This window comes from Tenebrio molitor, chromosome 7 (assembly GCF_963966145.1).
Source record: "Tenebrio molitor chromosome 7, icTenMoli1.1, whole genome shotgun sequence".
Lineage (NCBI taxonomy): Eukaryota > Metazoa > Arthropoda > Insecta > Coleoptera > Tenebrionidae > Tenebrio > Tenebrio molitor.
In genome coordinates, this window is record NC_091052.1 from 6,791,839 (window position 1) to 6,810,025 (window position 18,187).

Sequence of the window (18,187 nt, forward strand, 5' to 3'; positions counted from 1 at the left end):
AATAAGAAAAGATAAAATGATTAGTTCCACATGCATTTCACTGCTCGGGGAAGCAACCCGCAGACAATAAAACTGGCTTTTATATGGGAAAATAGGCATAATGTTGAGCAAACATGCAAGCAGGGGTTGTTTATCGACCTTCTAAGAGGAAATGATGCACTGTGTTCACATTTTGAAGATGTGGCTTTGCAATTTGTATCTTTTTACGGTTGCATACAGATGTAGTCAGGTCCATTTATTTTTGCCAGCAAAAAATAATTTTAATGAAAGGAGATCTGGAATGTAGAAAATTCTACGTTCTTTAGTAAAGAATTTATGTATGTAATAACTACACTATTATTTTCATAATCTTTCACAACTTTGTTCATTATATTTTTGCACTGAATACTTGTTCTTACATACTTAAAATAAACAAATGTGCTGCTACTCGTATGTTTTTTTATTATGTTTACTTTAACTGCTAAACCGAACATTTTGATGCTAATATACAATATGCGACAGAGTATTGTGTTTTTTATTTTTAAATAATATGCATTACAGGACGTTTTCCATATATTGTTTTAGTTTGTTGATATCAAATTTACTTTGCTGATACTAAGAGTTATTAAAGATTTTTTTTGTTCTACAAAATACAATAAATCGATTGCATCGTCATGGCTGAAATTCACGGAACAAATCGAAAATGAATCATGTTCTTTTGACAATGTCATCCAATTGGCAATGGGGGATTCGGATTCCAAACACGGTCAGATCTAGACGTCCATTCTGCGGAATGACTAACACCTATTGTACTTGTAGCCGAAATCCTGACTAGTCTATTCAAACATTCGAAATTCTTCTTCACCCTCATCTTCTCTGGATATTTCATTTATATATTGCAGATATCTTCCAATTTAGTTAAAAGCTTTGCTTCATATAACCCATGGATATTCCTGAAATTACAAGATAAGAAATGGTAAAAAAACATCCTTTCAAACAGGAATCTTAGAACTCATATTCTAGTGATAAAGTAAATAATATACCACTTTTGATAATATTGTCTTTTAAGGCTATCAGAAGGCAGCGATAATAAATGCACTTGTGCACTGTCACACACTTGCGGTTAAAATTTGGCAGCAGTGTGATTGGATTAAATTTTTTGAAAGAAAAAAACATAATAGACACGGTAGAAAAATGTATTAAATAGATTATCAAAATATCCCTCATACATGGCAAACTGTTCATAATTTTCTCTAGTGCCATTATTGACAAATTGATTATTTTTGAATTCCTAAAATATGACTTTTCACAGACTTCCATATTTTCAAATCTTTTTGTTGTTTTATTCGTCTCTGAAATCAGTAAGGATTAGAAGAATTAATTATCGACTGGTTACTGCAAGGATTAAAAGTTGAATTTACAAACAATTTTCCATGGATTTATTCGCGATTTAAATTTTTGACTTATCATCTTGTTTATTGGTTGTTTTGTTATGGAGATGTTAAATGATTTGCATTTTTGGAAGAGTTGTTTGGTTGTTAATGAAGCTTCGGATAATATTTCGGTGTATCGGAAGTGTCAAGGTTAAATGATGGGTTATTACGATTAAGATTGTGAAAGCCGTCTGAATTAACTATGAATAATGGCCAAAGTTTCCCAAAGTGTCAGACTAGTTAGGTGAGTTCAACACTTATGCACCAATCATAATTGATTAACCGATTATTGGACGGGAATTATCAGGAGAGCCATGCGTCAGTCTCATATCGCTCACATTCAAGCTAAATCCTTTCATCATTATCGAGCATTTCAGTCTTCCATCGTTGATACATTCAACCAATAAATGTCTGGCAATTTGTCACTTTCGAAAAGGCTTAATGTACATCCACCTACAAATAAAAAGTAATACCACTCGGTATATCATCATCCGGCGATTAAAGTTTCATTCGAATAGCCTGTCAATACTCTTCTCGCCTGAAAAAAATCATTTTTGCGATGGCACTTCGAAATAACGTCGAATTTAAATGATGAATAATGTGTCGCATAGTTCATCGTATTGTGGATTTGCCAGAGGCTCTTCAGATCTTGGCCCGTCGAGTTTTAGGCCTCTCCCGGCAATTTATGAAGCTTTTGAACGCATTCGATCTCGCTGATTGTGATCGATAGCACGCATTGCCCGTTTGAACGGCACATTCGTTTTGTCAGTTTCCCATTTTCTGAATCGATCGATCGCCAGTAATGACCCGTTTTATCCTGTACAAATTTGTTTTTAAAATGCCGAAGATGCAGCTTTGTAAGTTGTTGCGATCGCAATTTGCTTCGATCTAATCTGGGAGCTTCTGCTCTGTTTTTGGACAGGAAGCGCCGTTATTCATCGGCTCCAAATAAATCACGGTACAGAGAAATACATTTTTTTTAATCCACACTCAGTCTACGTACGAATGTGTGTTTTTGCGTGAACTTTATACTTACACGGACTCGCAATTTCAATTTTCTAAAAGGATTTTTATTTTTACTTTGCGCCGATGTTAAAGTTGCTTCTTTCGAATAAAACCGCAAAAATAGTTACGTGAAATGCTCACATAAATATATTTAGAGCAAAGTATAAATTTCCGGAATACATAAAATTCTGCGGTGATATTTTACTTGGCAGTAACGGTATGGAACCGGACTTTGAAACTGTTTCCAAAGGAAAAAGCTCACCAAGAACTTAACAGTGATGGATTCAAATGGTCAAAATCAAGAGAAAATCTAGTTATTAAACAGTATTTTACCTTTTTGATAATATATTATTACAGTGAGCGGCAAAAGTATGGAATAAATTCCTTAAAAATTAAATACATTTTTTTTCAAAAAAATCTTTGGACAGGTCAATTTTAGTTTATAAAAATACATGTTTTAGTACCAAAGAAAATTGCAAGCAGTCATTTGTTTTCGAGTTATGACGTCATCGAAAGTTTTTTTAAATGGAAACCCCCTATTTTTTTCTTGATTCTGATAGCCCTTTTAATTGTCTAAATGACAGTATAAAAATTTTGTTATATTACATAAGGAAATTTTTGAGAAAAAAAATAAATTTGGAAAAAATAAATTTTATAACGAACAAAAACAAATCAAAAAATCAAGTAGGTTTATCAAACAGTCAAATGTTACTGTCAATTTCATTCGTATGTATTATTTGTTTTACAAAACGTTTTCGAAAATGACTCATTTAACAGAAACACAACATATAGAAATTTTAATTTTGATTGGGTGCGGGGATAAAATTAGATAAAACTAAAACAGGGGGAATTTCTTCATAAACTTGCTTGTTGTCAACAAGCTGGGGGGATGGCAATTCGAACATTTAATTCCAAAATTTTAAGTACATACTAATACAGTTTTTGACTTGTTTTTGTTTGTTATAAAATTTATTTTTTCCAACTTTATTATTTTTTTTTCTCAAAAATTTCCTTATGTAGGGTAACAAAATTTTTATACTGGCGTTTAGATAATTAAAAGGTCTATCAGAATCAAGAAAAAAAATAGGGGATTTCCATTTAAAAAAACTATTGATGATGTCATAACTAGAAAACAAATGACTGCTTGGAATTTTATTTTGTATTAAAATATGTATTTTTATAAACTAAAATTGACCTGTCCAAAGATTTTTTTGAAAAAAATTTTGTTTAATTTTTAATGAATTTATTCCATACTTTTGCCGCTCACTGTATACGACAAGTTTATTGCATGAGCACAGCGAGGACAATAATTGCATGAGGGATGGAAAAGCATTTTAGACTCATGGTGAACATACAATTTTTTGCACAACCTAAAAGACAGTAGAACAGGGCACACTAGATTTGTTTCTTGGTCATAACGCGGATGAATGGCTGTGACTGCCAACGTGACACTTTGTTGTTTTGAACATTTTGTATTGAGTTTTCCAAGGATGCTTTCAATTTTCTTCGCCATATTACTTTATTGTTAACTTTGATATATCGTATCAACGTAACAATCCCCCTATCAATAAATTAACTTTGTCGGCTGTGCTACTCCCGAGGGACTAAAAGTGCTACTTTACTATCTTTTTGAGGGACTAAAATAAAGCTTCATACAAAGGTCGTGCAAAGAATAGTTTCTTAAATAGTTACTCATTTTGATATAAAAAAAACCTATTTTAGTGCACATACTTTGAGAAAATTAAGGTAAATCTAATTAATATAATGTAAACAATGAATTCATCAGAAATACTAATGATATTAAAAGTACAAAATATTTCTCAAGACGTTTCCTTTATACGTTGTTTGGTGTCACGTGGCTAATCGCGTGTGAGTTGTGACATGTGATTCGTCGGTGTAAGTCACGTGACTTGTGAAACGCTACTGGAGGCGTCAGCTCAACGAAATGCGATACCGAGGTCACATTTCTTCAGAAAGAACAAGGGGGATTTCTTTCAATTTCATTTTAAATTTTGTGAAATACAGTTTCATGTTGGCACGAGAACTGTGCTCTAGTAGAAATAAAAGTGTCGATCGAAGCATCAGCGTGAGAAGACCGTTTAGCCATCGGAAATTCGGCAATAATTGAATGTTCTGGAATCTGAGTTCGGTGGTTTTAATTGATAATAATTTTCCGGCGTTTAACGGTAAATTGTAATTACGTAATTGAAGTTGTGTAATAACAAAACTGGCGCAGTTACACCATTTCCAACCGCTACATGTATGAATAGGCCTGGGGAACTTTAAATGTCAGTAATTATACTTAATTTAATGGGTCGGAATGTTGGCTAAAATCTCCCCAATCGTGTCCACCAGCGTTAATATCCTGTGCTGCCATGATTCCTTTTTACGATCGCCGTGATTTGTGATCTACGCAGCGTCGGTGCAACAGGCCCCCCAACAGGCTTACACTCCCATAAATATACGACTCTCAAAATTTCTTTGGCTTCTTTAATTTTTCCCGAGTTTCCACTTGTCGTGATTGTTTCATCGTTGATGTTTGTGTCAGGTTTATTATTATTGGCCCGTAGCTTTATCGAGGCGTAAATTTGCAGCTCCATCGACTTTATCTAATGCGAAATAGGTAAATCAAGCCACCCTCGAGGGTAATTTGCACCCAATCCATTATGAGCATTGTCTAACGAGCATAAAGATATCCATCTTTATTCTAGGATATATGAGGGGTCCGCCCGCATGAAAGGGTTACAAGTTCGACGGTGTAACCCAGCATTGCTGATAACGCGTAATGAATACGAACAATGCCGCGCCCGCCTCCCTAATCTCGTAATCTACGTCCTCCGGGTGGCTGTTGCTGGCTGTGCCGCCGACCACCCGCCGAGCTCGCTAATCAACGTACCATAGCTTGATTACTCGCCTAACTGAGCGTACAAGGGCTTTGTAACTGTGAGGGTGCCGCCACTAGTTACGCACCCTGCACCTCCGTCAAGGAGTCACTCTTCGAAGCACGCTCTCCAGACAAAGTGAGGGGTTATCGATCCGGAGTGAGGCATCGACTTGTATTTATGGAATTTGAGAGCGTCGAGTCATCGACGCTTTTTACCCCCTTGGAATAAGAAAAATAATGGGACTGTCGCGGCGGCTCCATTATGACGAAGCTGAAATTAATTTACACTGCTCGAAACGAAACAGGAGCGGAGGATCCCGATTGATCGCGATAACCAAATTCTCTGAAGGATGGAAATTGCTCGATGAAGCCGTCGAGGGAGCCTAAATTGGGACGTTTACCAACAAAAATGCGCTCTAAGAGGCTCATTTTCCACGTCAGAATAACGAAAGAACCTTAGAGATACTCTTCCACGTTTACAAATGACATCCAAAGGAATCATTTTTCCCTATCGACAACATTACAAGATTACACTACATGATCACAAATGAAAGAAATGTTTCTTTCTCTTGATAGGTCAGATCAGGTTAGGGTTCAGCCAATGACAAGGAAATGATATAGTAATGCACTAGTGCAGTTATAAAATATTGTCAAACCTTCGATAATTTCCTGTCGTGTCCATTTACAACTTGACATACACCAGGACTTTTACTATTGAATATTGTTTTATGTAGTGTTTTATAGGGATGTAGTTTTCTGTTTTGTGTAGTATATCTGGCGACGGCACGTTTTGTCTTGTTCCACATAAATTCCGTGTAAGGTTGCCACTAAAAACATGAAAGAATATGAATTTTAAGGAATGGCTGTTGTCAATATCCCCAGTTTTAAAGTTGGTCTCATTTTTCATTTTCAACGGCATCATGTCAAAACATTTATTGTCTGCTCCCCTCAACAGGACCGGGGTGGCATGTAACGAAAGCCATATGTATTCCATAATGTCCTTTGTGACATAAAGTCTTCATCGCTAATCCACCCCGAACACGAGCCGTGTCTTTGCGCCGTTTCGGCAGGGTAATAATAGTCCAAGACTTCTATAACAGTGTCATTATTGCCATAGATCATACATGGCTTCCGACCAAGGTATGTAATTAGGGCCCGCCGTCATTACGGGGACGCTATTAGATGTTATCGCTCTAGCAACCCCCAGCTACGCACATTAGTGTCCCCTCATGGCGGGGCGGAAGTGAAACCGACCGATGCATTTGGGAATTTATCCCCAACAATATTTTTACCGATCGCATTAATTCGCCCTGCATTTAAATGATATCATAAATTCCGAGGGCTAAACACTCACAAAACGTTTATTAGTTGGCCTTCCATTGTGGGGAGGCTTTGTTGGGGAAAATACTGCCCTAATAAACTATTCATCACGGTTCGATTCTTGGTCGTTTTTCATTAATGCGACCGAGATGGAAATCGGTAGATATGCAAATGTGCCTTTAACAGCTCAACTTAAAATAAACAATGGGAGCTAATAAATTTTCCATTTGGTGGTATTGCTTTGTTTGTCTGTGTCCTGGATGAAGATTTATACTTTTTAAAGTGTTTGTTGATTTTACGAAGCCAAAAGTTGCCAGATTTACTATTTATTCTAGGTACAACGCTACCTGAATGTTCAATATTTGACTCTCTAAATCTCTGCTTGACAATTTATGTCGCTAGCTTCCCCTTTGATTACCGGATCATATCTACCTTACTTCGTGGAAGATAAAGCGGCGGTAATCAAAATAAATTTAGAAAGACCGAACAGAATAAGTCGTGGCCATTTTCGTAGTTCTAAACAGCTTTCCACCCAGTTTACACAAACTTTTATGTTTGTTCTGCAAGAAAGATTCCAGAAGTAAATCGAGTGGTGGTCATCACAGATAAGAATGCCTCAATAATCCGGGAGTTCACTATAACGCACCCGGAGGCTTTTTGTGAAATGTTCTGGAGTTTCCCCAACTTGGAAACTGGATTTAACTGCTAAACAAAGACACTCTGCCCTGGTGCGTAATTGTTAAACTGCTTGCGTTAGCCGCTTCTGATATCTTAACCGATTTCACGCTTCGCCGAACCTCTATACTCAAAATTGAAGCTTTCGCATGGAGATAATTACTTCATTAAGTCGCAGTTAGTGCAGCTGAACACCAATAAAAATTTTATTGGCCCATTCCTCTTGCTCCCGTTTTCGACGGCGTTTACTTAAGCGTTATTTAACGTCCAAGTGGCCGCGATAATTTCTGATTTCATTTCGATTCGTCCCGGACCCTAAACACATTAGTCCTTGAATAAAGGGGTGCGGTGCAATTTTGGTGGCGGCGCTCGCTATGCCTTGGCAAATGTGGTGATAGAAATTAAGATTAAAATTATTACCAAAAGACCAACGGAAAACGCACTTTGAACTTTTGTAATGTTACTCTCGATACAGTAAATATCAGTTTCTGGAAGAGGTCGTTGTGAAATTTTGGTGGAGGTGCCGGGCCACACTTTTGCCAACAGTACCAAAGAAAATAGCCAATAAGTAAGAAAAGATTGGTGAAAGAATAGAATATTTTTGAGTGATGCTAATAGCCGATTAAGTTTTTAAAAATCTCGCAAATGCTTTCCAGAGATTGGTGATATCGTTGCTAAAACCATAAAAGCCACATTGGTTTTGGAGAGTTGCAGTTTGGCGGCGCGTCAGTATGGATTAATGAATGTACTTCGCAGAATTTCTGAGTTTGAAACTAATAAAATTTTCGTGCGAGGCGACGAAATTGCTTTCAATTATATGAAAGGCGAGGAAATGTGCAAGCATTAAATCCGCAAGATTTGGCTGATTTTTCCGAGCAGGCTTGTATTCAGGATATCGCCTTGTAAGCGCAATAAATTGGAAAATAAATGCAGTAAACCCATAAAACGTGCATTATTCGTGGCTATTAAAACGTTACTTTGCAGGAACACGGTCTCTTATAAAATATGTGTGCAGCTTTAGTAAAATAAGCGCTAGGTTGTGATCCTCTTTCACGAGTGGAGGCAGGAAACCGAGCATATATGCGGTCATTCCACGGACGATCATAAAAGACTGCGGTGTTAAACCGGGAACATTCTTTACAACCAGAAAAAAGAAACTCGTGTGAAACGATTCCATCTCTTTCCGATACGAGCCGTGGCGGTCCTCCACATTGTCGAAACGAAATCAACTCTTTTCTGTTTTTTTTTCTCTTTTTCCACTCCCTTTCTTAGGTTTTATTGGCGGGGTTAGCGCGTACGTAGTCCCGCAATTTGCAATCCAAAGCTTTCCTGACCACACGTCGTAAAATTTGCACAATGCATTCATCTCCCGTAATTTAATGTTAAATTTAAAAGGATTACATTGAAAGCGGCACACTTCCAGCTGCGAATAAATGTGTGACCGGTTTAAGCGAGTGGTGTGAAAAGCGGAATATATCGGCGTGAAGAGGATGAAAATGTGCCACTGGTTGTCCTTAACAGGCCAGCTGCACTCGGAATAAATCCTCGTTGGGAACGCTGAAGCGCTCGGAAATTGTGCACTTCTATAGTCTAATTAATACCCGTCTGCACTGATGTCATAATTGTCTGTTTTCGTTCCTCCGCTGTGAAAATAGCGTTTGGTAGCGAAAAGTAGGATCGGATTTTAAAGCTGGTACAATTCTCTCAGTGATAAAACCTACAGCTTGGTGGGAGCAATGTGAAACGGCCTTTGATGCACTCTTTGTGTGGATGAAAGACCGCAAAACTAACTCGTACAGTTGTGAACTAGTTATACACGTAACTACTTTAATTTCTTTGTTAATGTCTGAAAATGCTGTGCTGAATACTAGAGAAATGTGAAAATATTTGTCGAGGAAAAAAGATGTTGGTGAAATATTTGAAAGCAAAAGAGAGATGGATAAGAGTTTTGACATAAAAATTTTATTAAAACAAGGGACACATCATGTGCATACAGATAAATATAATATATACGTGTACATAATATAAGACAGAAAGAGAGAGTACAAGAAAGCGTATAAGAGAGGGTGAACTAACATGGGATGAGGGAGAGGATAGTTCTAGGTGCGGTCAAGAGTAGAAAGGAATTGTTGGCACTTGTTGTGTGGGGAGCCTTTATTAAGAAAGAATTTGATAGTGAATAAGTTCGAAAGCTTCGAACTTCTGCTTACAAATCCATTGTGTTAATTCTTTTGCGCTTTTGTTTGAAAATTATTGGAGTCATAAATAAGTTCCCTTTGATTGCATCAGCATTCATTAGATTAGAAAAATATTTACGACAAGCTTTTGCGTGCGGCTTTCCACGCGTATATCTCTGTTTGATTTGCCCCCTATCAACTGCTGAAGAATTGTGAAAGAGAAATACAATAGCTGCAGTAAATTTAACTTATCTAAACTAAACGATCAACTTGTCTAACCTAACAAATTTAGAAATGAAACTAATTGAGTAACTTAGACCGTAAAGAAATGAACGTTTACCATTGCAATGTAAGAAAATATGAGACGTTGAGTGACAAGATCGCACGCCGCGCATATTAAAATCGATGAAACAAAAGTAAGCAAGACGAGCTCACTGCACCGCCACATACTCGGATTCGTCTTTATCGCGTAGTTCCCTGACAAATCGTGGTGAAACTAAGTGGAAAGCACAATCAAGAGTTTTCTTTTACAACAAACTTCGTTTAAAGTTCGTTTGTTTTTGAATTATGTGGATTCAAACACAGAACCAAACAGAATCTACTAAAATGTCTTTTGTATCGCATAAGTAACCCAAAACGTTGGAAATTTTGTTTAAATGTCGAAATAACAGGCAGACACTCTAATTTCATTTATGGCTATAAATTAATTTTAATTTTGAGACAATTATATTAACTGAGGAAAGTGCAGTAGGCGGTCTCTCAGGGTCTTCCAAGTTAAAACAAAGTACAGACTTGCTTACGGCTTCGTAATCTAACACCACCTTACTCTACCATCATTAGTATCTCAGTTCTTTCTGTTTCTGTTAAACGTGGCATTTATATTTAGACATTCAAACAACAATTAAAACAATTTCTGACGTGACATTATTCACAGACCTTTGATGTGTGACGTTTTTTATTTCTAAACAACTGTCGTGACGATGTTTCAAAATATTAAAAAGCAAGAATTTTTTCAATTTGAATATAAATCGATTTTGAATGGTTTGTCACTGTAACATATTGTCGTAATAGTGAAAAATAAGAATTCTGCTCGTATAAAAAATACTTAAATGTAATTCCATTAAAAAAACTGTTTGTTCGATACCTCCCTAGAAAGTGAGTCTGTATCCATAGTTACCAGTGGGTGAAGGTTTTTCTTTTGTTCACTTCACTTTCGCCTATCGTTTTTCGCTCACTGTCTTTCACTCACTGGTTTTCATTCACGCATAATTGAAATTCAATTTTATCAAAAGAATCTGTATGTTCAAAATAATAACTAATAATAACTGCCATTGTGTAAATTTTTCCAACTCTTTCTGATAACGCAATTTTGATTTTATAGGTAACATTTGGTACCTCGCGGCACTTGCCTCTTCCAGGACATCATCAGGAATATGTTATAAATTATAATCATCATCATCATCATCATCCATTTCCAAAACGTGTACACAACCACTTTATTGACGTTGCAGAACGTGATTTATTTTTATTGAAAATTTTGAATACAAAGTTACAGACTCACTTTTTAAGGAGGTATCGAACAGAACCAAATACAGCCCTCGGCTTTCGTTCACTTGAATTGCACGCAATTCGCGTGAACGAAAGCTTTGTCTTCCTCACTCTTACTGTAAGTAACTATTAATGATGTCATGGCGTCGTCATACTATAAGATACACCGTTAAAAAAAAAGAAAGATGCACCGAGTCAATTTTTTCTTTTCTGAAAAATGTTTGTGTTGAATCTCGTCCTATTGATTTTGGTGACAATCAGGTCAGTAGGTATGAAAAGATAAGTAATTTTCTGCAGCTTTTTTAGAATAACTTCTACAAAAATACACCGATTTGAATGTCTCTTGATGCAAAATATTTGTTTTAGTGGGGACTCCATATCTATTGATTTTGGTGTCAATGGCACTAGTGATTTTGAACATAATAATTAATAATATACACAATTTTATGTAATTTCTTTCATGCACGATAACTTAAGCGTCATTCATGATATTGAACTTTTTTGTAGTTTTTTTCATTTACAATAAAAATTGCACCGATTTGGTTGGTAATTCGTTGGTACAAGGTGTGGTGAATGTTGCCACACTGACCACCCAAAGGGTTAATTAATCATTTTCCAATTTATTTTTTCCCATATAAACTAGGCAAAAATGAATAGGGAATTCCACAATTTTTCTTGGAAAGCAATATAATTGCCCCAATCCTCCCACGTATTCTTAAACACAAGATAAATTTAAAATGTTACAAGTACTTGAAACATTACATTTAATGTGTAGATTAATATATTTGTAACACATTTCATTACAAATTTTAAACGGTATTTATAAAAAAATCAAAAAAGGAAAAATTCCCTATTCATTTTTGCCTAGTTTATGACCTTGCGCTTTTAGGCAGCAATGTTAGGTTTTCGAATGCAAAAGGTTCTTTACGCTACTCTTCCTGTTTTGTACCTATAGCTCAAAATGAATAACCAACGTACAACGGACCAGTATTTTACTTATTGCTACTGTTGACATAGATATAACTTCAACGCAATACTTTCATATTCTACAAAGAATCCATTTAAAATAGGCAAACAATTTGTAAAATGTGTTTGTCGTGTCTCGATGGCAGTTGAGAAAATGAAAACTTTTTAGTGGCTCGTTCCGTTGGTAAACCTGCCACGTATTGCGGTGCAGATTAAACAGCCATCATCTGCCGAATTTGCGTTCACGTTTGAACTGAATGGAGCAATAATTAGACCGATGTCGAGCCACATGCTCGCAGGTGACCGCCTGCAACAATGGGCATAATTACAGAAACTAATTGACCCGTTATAAACGCATTATTGGAGTTGATACGATATGCCACGAGCGTCGGCTTTACGACCATCAGGCCCAAACGAAATTTGTTCTCGTTAATCTCCCAATACTCCTAATCTGGACGCACGGCGCGCCTTTATTTTTCTTATCTCCAGCATTACAGTTAAATTTAATCAACTTGCTCTCGCACGACAATAGCTCCCGGCAGAGTTTTATGGGTAGGTGCGAACTGAGATGACGTTATTTTTGTAAAATACGACGCCATCAGATTGCAATGGTCCGAAAACCGCATTAGCATTTCGGTGGGGCATTTTATCTTTGGAGACGGCGGTATCTATGGCGCTTTTTAATCTGGATTAATCTTGAAATATTCATAAACTAAGGGTTGTTGGGGTGGTTAAGTGGATAACCGGAGAGACATTGTAATGTCGGGGTAAATTGCTAACAGTCAGCAAAAAGCCGTAATTAGTTTAAATTACGTAAGAGAGTTCAGTACGGCCAGATAACAAGATTAAACGGAGCGGTTCTGTAGTAAACAGTTCTTAGTGTAAAAATCTCCATTCTTAGTTGTTTTCTTCCCTTTTTTTCCAGAAAATGATGCATCCCCAGTAGTCGAGGAACAACCGGTTTACGACGAGAATGATGAGGGTAATGTAGTCCCCACACTCTGATGCTATTGATGTTATTATTTATATTATGATTGTAGAAGAAGATCCCGAAAGTGAGGGCGAAATCGATTTTAAATTCGAGGATTTCGTCAAACGGTGACGACTTATGCAATCTCATTTCTCTTTAAATAATCGATTGTTTCAGACTGGCGAATCGGAAAGTTGTCCAAGCTTGCGGATTAGCTCTGAAGGACTTTGAAACGAACTCTGTAAATACAAATCACTGTATCATTAAACTCTTGCATCGCATAGCTTTCGACTCCAAGTTGTACGTAATGATTTTCCAAGTGTCAATTTTCAGGACTTTTCAGAGAATTTATGCCAACAAGGATTTTCCTCAGTACCGTGTACGTAACAAGATTGGAATTTTAAATTCCGCTGATACTTTCTCTTGCAGGAATTGGTAAAATTCGCGACGTACGTAATTCGACAGTTTGTAAAAATCACAGAAATTAATAAAAAAGTGTACATGGAGTGTTTGTTTTGGAAAAATAGCACTGAGGCTTATGAAATTGAACATGGGTATCTAACTGCTCACACAAGGTGAGCTACCAGTTTGTTTTCTTCGTCCAGTTTGCGTAATCGTGATCAACTGTCCTATATCACTGGGTATATCTATATCATATGATTTATCACCCCATTAATGTGTTAAATGGGTTGACCTGAGTGCTTCTCTTTTGCATAATTTGTGATTAATGTCTTTTAAGATAAACAAGTCCGCTAACTGATGCAGCATTAAAAGTAGTTGAAATTTTAATGTTGACATCAAATTGTATTCTATTTTTCGTGTGTTAGATTTTTCGGTTATAAATTGTGGAAGGAAACGAGTAAATAGGTCGAGGGTGTTCACTTTTTTTGATAAATTATTTTTGGCCGTAGTTTCTTGCCGACTCTTAATTTTTTATGTATTCCTTTGAGACTTGTTCGGCCATTTTTTGCTATTGATGATTTGAAGTTGTCCTGGGCCCCCGCCTATAAAATGCAAATCGCTCTATGAACACCCATCCAGGCCGAATCATCCTTATTTTATTAGGAAAAATATTCATGAGGCGGAACGAAACGCGTTGCTTTCGAAAAAATAAATTCAAACCGTAATGCGGTATTCGTTTGTAAATGCTTTTTCGGCATTATCTTTTTAATGAAGGCGCTTTAAAAAATGCCATAAAATTAAAGGGTGGCGGCAGCGGCCTGGTCCGAAGAGGAGGAGGACGAGCTCCGCCGATTATTTATGGAGCACCAACGGAATCAATTGGAAGAGGGTAGGTAGGGCACCGAACCCGGAGCCTATCAGCTTTTCTTTGTTCATATCACGTCTGACTGACATCTCATTTACAGACATCGTCGATTGGATCGTTAATAATCTCATTGATAACACGCGAACCCGACGTGGAGTATTGAAAAAGCTAAAGGAAATGTGTCTTCTCGACGACTACAAAAGGTCGCACAAATCGGGGGTTAGAATCCCCCAGCAGTGGGGTGACGACGAAGAGACACAATTACGCGAACTGTACGAGGAATTCAAAGCTGCCGCCGGTAAGATGAATGGTCAAGGGGTACTTTTTCTTGGCGAAATGTACAAGAAATAATCCATTTGCAGATCCGCTCGACTGCATAACGACCAGATTAGACGTGCACCGCTCCAAACGCACAGTGATCCAAAAACTGAAAGATCTGGGGTTGATACAGACTGCAGCAGAAGTTCGAAAGAAACGGATAAAACCCGGCCGGGCGTCTGGTGGCGAGGGTGAGTATAATTAAATAGGTGGAAAAACATCCCGAACGAAGTGGTTTGAATAATTTTTATTCTGTTCGGTGTTTGCTTTCGGGGCTTTCGATGTTATGCCTCAGCCATTATTTTTATTGAGCTTTGCAGAAACACTACCTGTTAGGGTTTCCGGCATGAAAATACGGCCAGGTAATTAATTTGATGGTGAGGGAGAGGGCTGGCATTGCTATATTCCCTTACCGACTTGCATTTAGAAGCCCTCAGCGTGTTTGCGATAAATTGGTCATATTTGGGTACGCTATGCCTTCTGAAATCCCTTAAATGATGGATGAACAACGACCGCTGTTGCGAGACTTATTTTTGTTATTTTAAAAAGTCAAATTGCATTTTTTTAAATATTTAAAATCGTAAAAACTTTTCAGAAAAAAATTACATATGATTCGTTTTGGATGCAATTTGAAAACGTTATAAGTAGATGTTCAGTGATGTTTGTCCATCACGTTTGCTGATTTTTTTATACAGGCTGTAATCAAAATACACGGAAATATTTAAACCTGTAAAAACTGAATACTTCCCCGTCAATGCATGCATTTTTTGAAAAACGTAAAAATACGTGAACAAATGACGGCAATTTAGACAATAAATTGTGGAGACGCCACTGTTTTGGTTTCATGGTAGAAATCATAAAAGCAATAGTACCTAAATAAAAATCGAACTCGCGCTTTTTACACGCTTCATACACTCGTGTATGACAAAAAAGGATCATCTTATCGGAGATTGGGTTGGCATAGGTCAATTATTACTTATTAGTTGCAGTTCTACAAACGGTGCACTGTAGCAGTGTATTAATAATCGTGTATTTGCTATTAAATCGTGTAAAATGTCAAATTTCACAAACGTGGAATTAACGGATATGGTGCTCGCGTACGGTGCGGCGGGTGGCAACGCAGTCTAAGCCCAAATACTGTACCGGGAACAGTTTCCAGACAGGGTTTTACCTAATTCAATAGAATTTTACAGTAGAAGTCCGTTAGGATAGCCTTTACTGCCGCGCCAGAGATTTTGTGAGACGAGCTCGCAGAGCGAGTCGAATAACACTGGCGAGGCTGTAAAGGCCCTAACGGACGTGTATTGTACAATAGTTTTTGTAATATCTCTACGATTCGTTCACAATTATCTTTTTAAAATACATTTTTTTCAACGCCATCGAAAAAACCGATGTGTGCGGAGGACGTCGTCATGTCAACCGTTGTTTGTGAAAAAAAATTGTTTCAATGTTGTTTGTCAGATTTGTTCAACGCTTAACTTTCCGTTGAAAATAAACGACTGAAATCAATAAAAAATCGCGATTAAGATATTCCCGATGTCCGGATGGCTGCAGAGCAAGTGATGTCATCGTTATTCCCTGCAAAATCGTGCTTGTGTTGGTGTTAAAATTCTGAAGCATCATCTTCGATCTCGTCTACATCTGCTAATGGCATACGGATTTCGATTAATTCAAGGTGTGTCCCATAATATCAAACATTAATTATTGTACCAATTGTAAAAAAGTTGAAAAATAAAGTTTAGATCTACGTTGCTATAGTTATTTAGTCATTCATAACGGTCCCTCCTGCTCATAACGGACACCTTTAACGGACTCCGGCCGTTATGAGGTTGTTTACATGGTGACAAACAGTCCGGAAAGCCACCTTTAACAACTAGATATTACAAAAAAAAACGTTTGCTTCCACGGTGCAACGGTTGAGAGACACAGGAATCTTCCATCCAAGAACGGAAGATCTTGGCAAGAGATTGTTCCCGTGGATGGTTGAACCAAAAGAACCGCCAAGATCTCCGGATATAAATCCTTGTGATCTTTTATGGGGGCATTTAAAACACCTAGCTAGCCGATAAATTCGGTATAAGAACTAACTGAACCAATCCTGGCATCTATAGTCTATTTTTTCCTGGTAGGCGGTTGCACGGTTGCAATGCGACCTCCTTATTGGTTAGTGGAATAAAGTAACCAATAGGGAGGTCGCATTTCGTTACAGGATTTTGTAAACGGCGCGAGCAACCGCCTATCAGGAAAAAATAGACTATAGTGCCCAAATTCGGGAAAATTGCGAAGTTTTTTTCAAGGGTCCATGCATCAATGGTACGAAGGGCACAGGCGTGTATCACGCATCAATAATAACATTTTCACCATTTACTGTGAATAAGGTACGCTAAAAGTGAGTGGTTTGTTTTTGTCCGTTTTTTCGACACAATTCAGTGTCAGTGTTAAATTTCTTGCGTGGTAATCGTTTTCCTTGTAGCTTTTTTACCATTTCACTTTCATTTGCTCTTCATTAGCGTCGACTACTGACAGGACTGAGGTGAATTTTGAATTTTTAAATTTGCAATTTCAACCAGTTTACGGCTTAAAATTTTTCCGCCTATTTTAATTACAATTTGTAACTTAAAGAACAGTGGGAAACTCTTTAATGTAAAATGCTTCAAAAATGTGATCATTTATTTTATTCTCTAACAAAGCTCAATAATTTAAGTATTAAAGATAACGTAATTCCTGAGGTTTTAAAAATATCAAAAGTAATTCGTGTTGATCAAAAATGTCGAGATGATCCTTCAAACTATGGACCTTTCCTTAAGGCCTATATTTTCCAAAATTGATTCTAAAGAGTATTTTGAAAGTTGCAGTTTGTCTTGTTTCAATTTGGATTGTTTCATCAATAAATTTGCAACTAATACGGCCATCAATTTTTTAACTGACATTGAACTTGCTGCTTTTGCTGAAAAAATTATTCAAATGCTGCTTATGCTGCGTGCTTAGGTTTAACTAAAGGATTTTTTTTGGTTATCATACGATATTTTATTGAAAAAGCTTGTAACTATGAAATTCACGTAATAAAGTATGTCTCTTCTACGTTCCTACTTGAAAGAGAGATAACAATTTGTTTGACACAATCGACATTGCTCATACTCGTATTTCTCAAGAATCAGTTCTTGGTCCAGTGCCATTCATAATTTTTGTCAATGATCTCTCCCTAACTGCAGTAGCAAAACAAAATTTATACTTTTGCTGATGACTACTTATTCAGATTGAAGTTCTAATTTTAACGAAATGGGACATGCATTGATGGTCTGGCACAAATCAGTGTCGGAAACATTGAAACCCCATGTAATGATGTGATTTCTTGCGGTTGAGCTTAACCGAAGGGACGCCACTTCTAGGATAACTCGAAAATACCTCGTAGGCCAACTTACAAAGCGTACATCGTTCTTGGACAACAAAATCGTTAAACAACTAGTCAGATGTGATTTTAAATAAAATTATGCATATTATTGTTCATTGTTATTGTGTATTTTGCAAGTGTTTCCTGCAACGGGACGACCAATTAGGCCCTATCAAAAATGACGTTCATTTTTCCCCCAATTAGAAATTAATTAAAAGCAGTGTGTGTATGCATTTCATTTTAAATTCATTTGG

The 18,187-nt window shown here is 36.9% G+C and overlaps 1 protein-coding gene across 1 annotated transcript in view; it reads left to right on the forward strand.

Moving 5' to 3' along the window:
- The window catches only part of timeout (circadian regulator timeout), a 52,397-nt gene that overhangs the window by 25,596 nt on the left and 8,614 nt on the right, over nucleotides 1–18,187 (forward strand). Inside the window, exons 10-16 of the mRNA XM_069052777.1 lie at nucleotides 12,913–12,969; nucleotides 13,028–13,085; nucleotides 13,135–13,336; nucleotides 13,387–13,532; nucleotides 14,163–14,248; nucleotides 14,325–14,522; nucleotides 14,587–14,733. Coding sequence (XP_068908878.1) covers nucleotides 12,913–12,969; nucleotides 13,028–13,085; nucleotides 13,135–13,336; nucleotides 13,387–13,532; nucleotides 14,163–14,248; nucleotides 14,325–14,522; nucleotides 14,587–14,733 — 894 coding nt within the window. The remainder of the gene's footprint in view (nucleotides 1–12,912; nucleotides 12,970–13,027; nucleotides 13,086–13,134; nucleotides 13,337–13,386; nucleotides 13,533–14,162; nucleotides 14,249–14,324; nucleotides 14,523–14,586; nucleotides 14,734–18,187) is intronic.